We start from the raw sequence: 12,046 nt of genomic DNA on the forward strand, positions 1-12,046 counted from the left end.
CTTGGAACTCTCTAGGACTGAGGTTTTTGACACTGATCTCTGATACAGACCAAATAACAAATATCTTCCCAGCTTTTAAATTATCAAATAATGTCTGAATCAACAGCCAGACCTCACTTCTAAGCAGTTCTAACCATACCTAAAGTCTGAACAAGATCCTACTGCTGCTTCCTCTCACTGTAGGGTACTAGCTATGGTATTAGCCAAAGCAGTGGAGCTGGGGAGAAAAATCTTAACGAGCTAGGCCAGCTCATAAAAGGCTGGGCTCAAAAATTGGTGACAATGACACTTGGGGCTTGTTTTAAGGTTGCTCTCACACAGTTGACTACCAAAGCAGCAATTAAGCAGTACAAATGAAATGCACTGGGATATAGCCCCAGTGTCTGACAAGGTTACACATGAGGCTCAGTGGTCAATGCGGCAGGCCTTGTTGGTAAAATGTCAGGTACAGAGAAGCCCAGTGCCCTGGGCCCACTGCCTGTTTCACCATTGGCTCAGGGAGGTGCCACATCAGCACACCAGGATCTACCTATATAAGGCAATTCTGACCCTACTATAGTTTTGTTCCCCTGCCTTCTCATTCTTATTGAGTAACCAGACCTGCAATATGTCTGGCTATACCTAACCACTTAAGAACACACTACCTAGACATCAACAATGCACCACTTTACATGCTAAAATATTTGGGGAAATTATATGTAACAATGCCGCTCCCCACTATAGTGTAATATTGAGAGTTGGCCTATATATATAAACCATGTGCTTGAGGTAGTTCATCATGTACGGATTCTACAAACTATTACTTAAATGATACTAAATGTAATTTGAATAACTAACTGTTGTTATAAATTCAGAACTAAGACTTCAAACTAAGTTTGCTCATAATAAAAATAAAAGGCAAAAGTCCATTTGTCTATAGTAGATATTTTAGACTAGAAAATGTTTACAGAATATAACTTAATAGTTTGCATTTTACACTGGATCAAAATGTTGTTTATCTTATTTACAATGTTATATTTCCTTACCAATTACGGATTAGAAAAGGATTAAGTGGTAAAGAGAAAAGCTCTATTTTAGATAGAGGCAGCCAAGCTATTGGAATAACTACTATTCTATGCTCTTATGTATCTTACAATTTTCACTGTAACTCTGAGGCCACCAATTCTGGGTTCAAATCCTGACTCTAACTTATTGCTCTGTGCCACTGGGAAACATTAATCTTTTGGGACCTTCATTTCATCATATGTAAGATTTAAGAGTAACACCTACTCTCAATAGACTAGTGTAGAGGATTAAATCATATGCGAAATGTCTAGGACAGCAAACAACGTATTCAGTAAGTTTTCCCAAACTTTGGGACTAAAACCCAGGTCTCCAATATCCTCTAAAGCTATATTCACTATGCACAGAGATTTGCTTCAATCTTATAAAATGGCATAAATACATTACATTTATTAATGTAAATTATATATAGGCACATAAATATAACTCTACTACATCATAAATCTGACCTCTCTGAAGATTATAAGCTATAATAGAGTCAATATTTTGAAATACTAATTTTTGCTTACTTTATAATTATGTAGTGTTTAGAAAAACAAGGGTAAAAGTGGCACTGGATAATATGTATTCCTTTAAAAAAAAAACCTCTCCCAGGAAGTTCAAATTCATATCTTCTTTTTTTCCTCATATATTTCCTTAGAGCCATCAGAGGCATCTGAAGTCAACTGCTATTCCTTCTTTCCAAGACAGTTTATAACATCTGAATGTACTGCCAGCAATTATGTGGAAGGTTTAGAGAGAAGCCAATCCCCTACATCTTGTCTTCTCACTCTGTTTTCTCCCATCCACCAACATCATTGAGTGCAGGACTGAAGCAGTGAACATATGGAAGGGAAAAGGGGGTGACATAATGCTTTGCCTAAGTGACAAGGGAGGTGCTTATAGATTGATGCGAATACCAGTGCTGTGGTTTCTGTTTGTTTTAAAAGAGACCAGCTGATTGTGTTGTCTTTTCCCTTTATTCCTCTAAGTTACTTGGTGCCCGTGGGAATGACAAGATAACAGAAGTGAATAAAGTACAGGCAGAGAGACCTGGGAAGCTGTAAAAGTAAACACTGCCTGGGTAGGTTTTTCTTAATTTTGAATTTTGCCATTTATATCACTAAGATGACACTATTTTTTATTTTATTGTAAGTCAACTGTAGATCAATGAAAATCAACTGTATAATTTTTTCTATGTACTAAATGTCAGAAAAATTGTGTAGGGTAAATTTATAAATGATTTTATGGTATTTTAGCAGATAGACAAATAAAAACAAACTTTAATAGGTAGTAACATATGGTACAAACCAAATTTTACTTAATGCAGTCATACAGTGATTTCACATCTATGTTTAAGTAACTGAGGGAAGCTGAGCTGATGCTATTTAGACTTGGATACATATGTATAGGTCTCCACTCTTGAGAGATGAAATCTTCTCAATTCCTATAAATCACACTTTAAAAAAAATATGTAGTCATATTCTATCAGTTTCTTGGGGTAAATGGAAGAAAACTGTGGACTATGTAATGATTCCCTGACACTTAGATCATGTTAATTTATGACATTTCAAAAGCATCACATGGAATATATTTTTACAAATCATCACAGATGTAAGATGCCTAGCAAGTTGATATAATTTCTTGGTTTTTACCCGATTTTTCTTCCTGAAGTTTCACTTATTAATGAACTATGCTACATTTCTTCTTAAAGTTAAATTTAATCAGAATATTTTAAAATGAGGCATCATCTTGCTCAGAGGATATCAGACACACAGAGCAATATAAAACAGTAAATACACCAGTAAAAAGCAGGTGTGGCATAATTCCAGAATAGATAGGTCTACCCAAGAAAAGAGAGCTGACAATTTTACACCCACATAAATGATGAGTCATTTCACCACAGACCAGTGAAAACATGGGCTAACACTATCTTTAAACTGGCATTCAGGGACAATAGTCCTCTCATTTTACAAAGAAAGAATCTTGGACTTTGAGAGACTATGTGAGTTAAGCTAGTCACTGGTAGGGCCAGAACTAGAATCAAAGTCTTCTTTCCAACAAAGCAGGTCACCAGTTAAACTCTAGGTAAAAATTTTGCCCCAAACCAGGAATACTATATTCAGACTTCCATAGATTAGTTTAAAAACTACGTCAAGCTGAAGATATCTACTCTGATCTACCAACAAAAAATGCTATACACCCAGATGGTTTTATAGATAAATTCTAACAGATAATTCTCATTTGTTAAAGTTATTCCAGATCAAAGAAAAAGATGTCAATGTCACAAATCATTTTGCTAAGGTGTCATAATCTCAGCTCCAAACATGATAAAATGGCATGAAAAGGAAAAACACAGCTCAATTTCATTGAAGAAAGCAGATGTAAAAAGTATTGATAAGTCTTAACTCTTAAAGAATATTTACAATGAACCAGGTACTGTTGTAAACACTTTATATATATTAAATCATTTAATCCTCATAACAACTCTTTGAAAGGCATACTATCATTATCTCCACTTTACTGAAGCACAAGGGGTCAAGAAACTTTCTCAAGGTAACATAGTTTGTAAGTGATAAAGCTAGAATCCAAAATATTGGATTCTAAATGATAAAGCTTGGCTCCAAAATATTAGGAAAATAACCCAGCTATATATTAAGTTAAAACATGTAGGACAATTATACTGCAATAAAGATGTTAAAAAAAAAAACTAAAAACATGTAGGAATTACTGCAGGAATGTAAGGATTGTTCAACATGTCATTATATTAATAAATAAAAGAAGAAAAAAGATCAGTGTGGTAATGGAGGCTTTAAAATTTTTAAATACAATATACATTTTTGATAAAAATATTCTTAATCAAATGAGAATGATAAAGACTACTTATCAGAAAGAAACATCAAACAATATATAAAATTAGTAAGCTACATGAGGAATTTCTATTTAGCTCACTAATGAAGTTCCAGTGCCTAGAGCAGTGCCTGGCATGTAACAGGCATGCAAATATTTGTTATATAAATATTAAAAAAAAAACTCCCTCTCTATTAGAAATACAACGGATACCTATTGTGACTCTATTATTCTACATTATTTATGAAGTTCTACTTAATGTAGCAACACTTTAAATATTGGAACAGAGAGAAAAAGTATATTAATTTCCAGATTATATAATTGTATCACTAGAAAACCCAAAAGACATAAGTTATTAGAACAATTATAAGCATTCAGTAAGGTGAGCAGATACAAGATAAATATACAATAACCTAATTTTTCTTTATATTAACAATAACCAATTAAAGTTAAATAAAAGAAAATAGTATCTGAGACTAAAAAATAGAAGGGTTAAATTTAACCAGAAAGAAGAAAACTATAACATGTTCTTGGATGTAAAACAAGACCTATATGAACAGATAGGAAGCCTTATTAAAGAGCAAAATGAAATATAATAAAGGCACTGCTAATAAAATCCTTGCTGAAAAATATATCCGAAAGAATAGTATACAAGGATTTATTTTAAGTTTAAAAAGAATAGAGAGGAGACTTTCCTAACACATAGTAAAACATACCACGAAACTGCCATACTCTTACTACTGTTATTAGTAGCTAGTATTTATTGAGAGTTTACTATGTGTTCAGCACCCTCTAAGTACATTACATGTAATTAATTCTCACAATGACCCTATGAGATCTGTATTTTTATTATCTCCACTTTAGATATGAGGAAAGAGAGAGATTGAACACTTGGCCAAGGCAACATTCAAGACAGGCAAGGGGTCACTAGAGTGGGGTACACCATTTTGGAAAAGTAATTTGGCTATCTTATGCATTCATTTAAATATTTACTGAATGGCCAATCTTTACCGAGTATGATACTAGATACCAGGAACACGGCAATGAAAAAGACAGACAAGGGTCCTACCTTCATGAAACTTATATCCCAATGTGAGGAGACAGGTGACAGTATGAAAACCAATAAGATAATCTCATAGTGATAAAGTTGCTAAAAAGAAAATACACTGTGGGTGATATGACAGAAGCAAACTAGAAGGGGGGGAGGGTTACCTTTTATCAATGTCTAAGAAGCCATCTCTGAAAAAAAGAAATTTAAGTTGGACATTGAGTTGAGAAGAGGGCAGCCATGTAATGAGCTGGAAGGATATTCCAGACAGGCAGAGGAGAAAAAGCTGTGATCTGGGACTGGACCAGAATGTTCAAGGAATAGAAAGAAGGCCAACATTACTGGAGTAGAGGAAACAAGTATATGGCAGTAAGTGGATGTTTATCACAGGGGCTCAGGCACATATTGTGACCAGATATACCACTTACAGAACTCTATCCTATAGCAATAGTAACCGGTACATATAAAACTCTGTGTAAAATAATGTTATCGTTAGATGGTTTGTAAAAGAAAAACAGCTGGAAAAACCGACATATTGACCATTTGGGGAACAGTTGAGTAGATTATGGTAAAATGTAATATGTATACATATAGCTGATCCACTTTGTTCTACAGTAGAAACTAACACAACATTGTAAAGCAATTATACTCCAATAAAAAAAAAATGAAAACAGTCAGGTGGTAGTATATGTAATGACCTGGTAAGATGTCCTAGAGCTATGTGAAAAAAAGCAAGCAGATCAATAAATAGTATATGACTCCATTTTTCTTTAATGAGACTCCTAAACTATGTATTAGGGATTTTAACTCCAAAGTCTGGTCCTGGATAAACTCCACTTTGCTTCCTCCCGCTCCAAGCAAATGTTCTCCTACATACTTTCCTCCCACCTCTTTCTCTAATTCATTCCCTGCCTGCATTTCGGCTCACCTCAGCCCATTGCTTGCTTCTTTATCTAGAAACATAAACAGCATTACAAAAATTCTAAGAGCACAGAGGATAACATTTTCTTAAAATGAAAAATAACCACAACACAATAGACTAATCTGAAATGACTGAATCAGCCAGCTCTAATGATTTTAGAATAGTCAGGTTGCATCATACACTTAAACTATTTGAAAATCAGAAATCACATTATTATGAGCAATTACAGGTAACTAAATATTCGGTTGGCTATTAACACTAGCAGAGGTGTAAATCTTACCTCTACTTTTGTTCGATAGAGAACGAGTCGTTTAAGGCCACATAATTTGGCAATGTGGTTGAAAGCTTGAGGTGGTAGTTTATCACAGGATGAGAGATTTAAGTCCTGTAGATTTAGACACATCTCAGAAATAATCTCCAAGCAAGTTTCATTAAGGAAGTGGCTGCAAGATAATTCAAGACGCACTAATTCAGATCCACAGACCTTCAGAAACCTGTAAAAACAATGTTCTGTGTGAATTTCATAAAACTAAAAGATATTTCTTGCAAGTACTTTGGAATTATATCGACTCTAAGCAGACACCTTCAGAAAAATAGATTTCTATTAGGGAAAATAAAAAACTTGTTTCACTTAAATTCTCATTTACTGCATGCCAAAACAGGCACGGTTAGGCTAAAATATATCAACCTAAGAAGATAAAATGGATTCACATCACATAAAAGGTCAGCTACTGCTACGTGGGAAATTAAGAAAGCAGAGGGTGCTTTTCTTCTACTTACCTGTAATTCACATCTGAGCTGGGAGAGCCAATAAACAAAACATAACAAAACTCTAAAACTCTTGGAAGATATTTCTCCCTAAACAGTACCCATTCAGTACTGGATAATTTATTTTGAATGTGGCACACAAAGTGCCATCTCTAAATGACCTCAAAACAAATCAGACTAGTCTCCTCTCAACTAAGAAAATTTCTGGGTTGGTTTAACTATACTGTTGAGATATGTTCCTTGTAACTGATACTATTTAATGCCTAGACTGACGTTGAAATTATTACAAGATATTCAATTGCAGCTTCACACAAAATACACAGAAATAACTTCATGTGGAGGATACAAAACCCTTTATCAGAGTAGTAATAACAATATGTATCTTCATTACATTACAGATGGGGGGAAAACAGTCCTTTCCATAATCATCATCTGATAATAAAAGTAAAATGTGAGCCTACAAGTATTCTTATCCCTGAAACTTTATCAACAAGTGGTGCACCTGTTTATCCCTTAAACAAGTGCACCACTCATCCCTGTCCAGGTCTCTTGACGTTTTCTTGCCCATCTCAGTGTCACATCAGTCACATACTGTTATTTTATTTATGCCACATCTTTTTTCTACATGATTTAATTATTAGCTTACAAATATACATGCAACATAAAACTGACTAAATCAATCACTTATGAAAGTAAAGGAAGTAACACTGGACTTCTAAGTCAAAAGATGGATATTTTGCCTTGTTCCACCATTTCCTAGCATGTGACCTTGGAAAAGGCATTTACCCAAGTCTCAGCATTTCCTCAGATGTAGAAGGCAGACTAGAAACATATTAACAGCATTCACCACCCTGTGGTTTTGAACATCCCACAATAATGTGAAAGCAGTTTGCAAAGACCAAAGTACCCCACGAACATTAAAATAAAAGTGAAATCTTGGCCAACACACATTCAAACAACAATTAAAAAATTTAATTGCTACAAATTTTAAATGTTGCAAATAACTCAGTAGCCCACACATCTTATTTACACCCAAACATCCAAGAACATCCCTTTATTCTTAATCCACTGCAGCGTACGTTCTGCTCTCCCTGAATTCATCCTTTCCTTTTAAATGCCAAATTAAATGGCCTTTCTTTCCAGGCCTTGTATTACCTGATTTATTGTGGCATTTCACACAACCACCCTCACCTTCCTTCAAATTCTCAGATAGTCCTCTCGCTATTCCCTCCCCTTAAATTCCTCCGACCTGTCTCACTGCTGTGTCCTTTGTATTATAGTAGCTAAATTGCCAGTTTGCATCAAGCACCTTAATTCATTCACTCAACAAATATTTATTGAGCTCCAACTACGACCCACATGTTACTCTAGGCACTTGGAAGTTGGCAGTGGGCAAAGCAAAGCTCCTGCTCTCATGGGGCTTACTTACATTTTGGGAGGAGAGGTAGACCATAAACAAATAAATTAAATGAGTAAAATTAATAGTATATTAGAGAGTGAAAAGTGCCAAGGAGAAAATTAAAGCAGAGAAGGACAACAGGAAGTGTCAAGGGTAGACAGGGTGGTAAGGGAAGCCTCATTGAGAAGGTGAATCAAGACCCAAAGGAAGTGAGGGGGTGAGCAAAGCAGTTCCCTGGAGAAGCTGCACTCCAGGCGAAGGGAGGGGCAAGCACAGCAGCTCTGAGGCAGGACAGCTCAGACAATGCCTAGAGCACGGAGCTGTCAGGAGGCTCAAAGTGAGGGAGATGGGGAGCAGATCAGAGAGGTACGGGGCAGTTCAGAGTGTGTGTCCTATAAAGACTCTGGCTTTTATTTTGAGGGAGATGGGATCCTTAATCATCAGAGGGTGCCGAGCAGAGGTGTGGCACAACCTGCTTGTATTTTTTTTTTTTTTTTTTTTGCGGTACGCGGGCCTCTCACTGTTGTGGCCTCTCCCGTTGCGGAGCACAGGCTCCCGACGCGCAGGCTCAGCGGCCATGGCTCACGGGCCCAGCCGCTCCACGGCATGTGGGATCTTCCCGGACCTGGGCACGGACCCGTGTCCCCTGCATCGGCAGGCGGACTCTCAACCACTGCGCCACCACGTAAGCCCCTGCTTGTATTTTTAACAGGGTCACTCTGGTTTCTGTGCTCCGCACAGACTGAAGGAGAACAGGGGTAAAAACAGGGGGACCCTCAGGACACCACGATCGTATTCAGGGAAGAGAGGATGGTGCACTGGATCCGGTGGTGGCACTGAATGCTGTGCTCAATATTCAGACTCAGGACCTATTTCAAAGGGAGGCAGTGTGTACTACATGATGACATACCTTCTTCATACTGAACTGAACTCAGGCTCACCTATTTCTCAACCATAATTTATTTTTCTGTTAACCACAGTTTCCTTACATACTGATTTGTTTGCATTGAGTTTTATAAGGTGCCTCAAATCCTTCAGCAATTGAAACAGATTCTTGGTGTACCCAGTACTTAGCATGATGTCAGGCATGTAAAAAACACTGGATGACTTTGTTGAATAAATCTTCCAATGGTGAAAATTCAGTTGAAGAATTTCAATTTCCTCTACTCTGGAACAAACTAAGTTTTAGGGACTCAGAGAATTTTTCCCTTAAGAGGGTCAAACTCCTAAGAAATATGACAAAATTAACATTTTTACCGTACTCTGAGTTATGGCTATTTCTTCACTATTTATAAGCTAGCAATCTAGAAATGAATGTAGGGTGTCAGAGATCTGGAGTATCCTATTTTGATTTGATACTTCTAAAATTATTTGCAGATTACAAAAGTTAAATGAGTATATTCACTCTTAAAATTAAAATCTTTAGGCATCTTATCTCTTGAAGGTCTTCATTATTTGGCAAAGCACTTTGTTCTACAATTCTTTTTGGTATTGGATTTGGAATACTTTGACATTTCTTTTCTCTTTGCTCTCATTAATGAACTTTTCCCTTCTAAAGATAGAAAGTAAATCACCAGAAAGCCAACTGTTAATAGACTAGAAAACATCCCAAATTGATTGAATGAAAAAATTTGGAAGCACAATAAGGATAATGATCATGCTTATCTACCTTTATGACTCTCTCTCTTCCTTTTTATATTGCATATTTTTACTGAGATTATTTGGTCAATATCCCCATAGTCTCTCTTCCTAAACTTACAAGATCTACACTACCTACTTTTTCATAATATTTCCATTCCAAGAAGGCAGAATTAGCAGCAGAATTAATTAATTAGCTGAACACAACTCTTGTTTCTTTCCTTAATGCTCCTCATAAAGTTTTATTTTAATGCATAATTACATACATGTTTTTGTCTTGGTCATCTATTTATTCATCTCAATTGTGATACTGGTCACTTGAAAGGAGAATTATAGCTTGTCTACTTCCTGCAGCCTGTTCATACCATGTTATGAATTCTCATCAAGTATTTCTTGATATTGAGGGTATTAAGAGAAGACCTAAGTTCAGATAAACAATCCCAAACGAGGTTTCTTGCTACGAGAAATGGAGTCTCTGGAGAGAGAAATAAATTGTTTATCTTTATGAGGTGAATTCATTTGTCTAGATTAATATAAGTACATAAAAAGTAATTTACTAAATGGTAACTTGCACCCTAAAATAATTAACATCACATGAATGAATGATTTAATCTGAGTTTATTCATCACAAAATAAAAGGCACTAATCCTTACAAGCTGCCTGAAGTATCAAGGTAAAGCGGAGAATTAGGTATAAATATCCACGGCTTCTGATTGCTAATCTCATGTTTTGTTAGCTGACCCTCACTTGAGTTTTATAAGACAGTATATTTAAGATAATTTTAATCCCAAATAGCTGGAGCATTATTTACTATAGCTGATCCAAAATAAAGTAATTAAAAACAAAACAAAACTTCTTGCTTAACTGTGTACGGTACTATCTAGCAATGGTAGAAGGAAGTGGAAAAGAAAGTCTTAAATTGTCTTTAATCTCTAGGAATTGACCATCTAAAAGAGACAACAGTGTAAAACACAGGCAGGCAACTGAATAAACAAATATATGAATAAGCAAAAAGCTCTCTATTCCAGAAAACTGTAGCTCTGTGTCAAAACATCAAGTTCTTGAATCTAGAAAGCATCCAATAATGTTTTCTGAAGGGAACAAGTAGAAGGGTGAGGGATAGAAATCTCTACATAACTGAGGTGGAGCTCAAGGTGATTATTTTGAGCAACTATCTGAAGAAAAATGATAGAGGAAAACTAAATAGAACCTAAGACTTTTTGAACATCAGAATGATAATGATTAAGCCTCAGAGCACCAACAGGCAGGGAGGCAAAGGCATATCCAAGACTTTACGGAAGTGTATTATAAGAGAAAAGTGGAATTACAGTAGATGTGATTTTAATGACTAATGATATAAATGAGCAGTACTTGAAGTTACAAATCACAAATCTGTAGACAGAATAGGATTTTAATAACTGATTAAAAGTTTTAAGTTCTTATTATTCCAATTTCCCTGTTATTTTGAATAAAATAAATTCCTAAGTTCTTTAAAATCCAGTGAAACAATTCCAGCTTGTGAAGATAAGGTTTTTAGGTAACAAAAATAAACTATATCAAACTTTTCCCAAAGACTTACTCAAAAAGCAAGCTCATCATCATTGGTCTCTATTTTAAAAATGTACTTTTTTTCTTTAAAGTATTACAAGTAAGTCTTCTTCACAGTAATGAGCATAAATAGACCACACTTATTCATAGATTATTCATTAATAATCAAGCCATGAATATTTATTGTTTATTCTGGGGATGCTGCCTATAAGCCATAATGACTATCAATTCAGCAGTCAAGTCAAGGGGGCCAACAGCAATCAGTAGGCAAAACGCCAGTATCTCCCACCCAAAAAAAGATTCTCTCTCCCTGTTATTTAACCTTTTTATTTTCTTAATGAGAACAATGACTATACTTAAAGGAATGCTATCAAGATTTATGGTTTTACTGGCTGAAATACTCCTGTGAAATATGGAAAACTTAAATTTATGTATGTACTTTTGTGATTATTTAAACAGCCCCACGGCAACTAAATGGCTGAAATGAAAATGGAAGAGAAATTGCTGGTGAGAAAGTAGATTGGAGCTTTAACCTCATAAAAGAAGATCTTTATCCATCACGTGTCTAAGATTTTAACAATAGCATTGCGAAGTTTTCTTCTCACAACTTATGTTTCTGCTCATGCACCCGAAGAAGCTACATCAAGTTTTTAAAAGCTGATTTAATACTATCTCTACATTTTATTCATTATACCATGGTTATATGCAACATTTTGCCAAAGAAGCTGGACTTCAGCCATTCATTACCAATATTTTCTTTAACTCATTAGTTGCCTCCTTGTTATTTTATTTATAAAAATATAGGAAGGATATGTTTAAATGTTTCTTCTTA

The 12,046-nt window shown here is 35.4% G+C and overlaps 1 protein-coding gene across 2 annotated transcripts in view; it reads right to left on the reverse strand.

Annotated features, from left to right (window-relative positions):
- FBXL4 (F-box and leucine rich repeat protein 4) overlaps positions 1-12,046 on the reverse strand; it is a gene marked incomplete at its 5' end in the record, with an annotated part of 54,298 nt that overhangs the window by 18,834 nt on the left and 23,418 nt on the right. For both annotated transcript variants that reach the window (XM_079716510.1, XM_079716509.1), the window contains one exon: positions 6,142-6,355. In XM_079716510.1, the coding sequence (XP_079572636.1) occupies positions 6,142-6,355 (214 nt within the window). The remainder of the gene's footprint in view (positions 1-6,141; positions 6,356-12,046) is intronic.

The sequence above is a fragment of the Hyperoodon ampullatus genome, assembly GCF_949752795.1.
Source record: "Hyperoodon ampullatus genome assembly, chromosome: 12".
NCBI lineage: Eukaryota > Metazoa > Chordata > Mammalia > Artiodactyla > Ziphiidae > Hyperoodon > Hyperoodon ampullatus.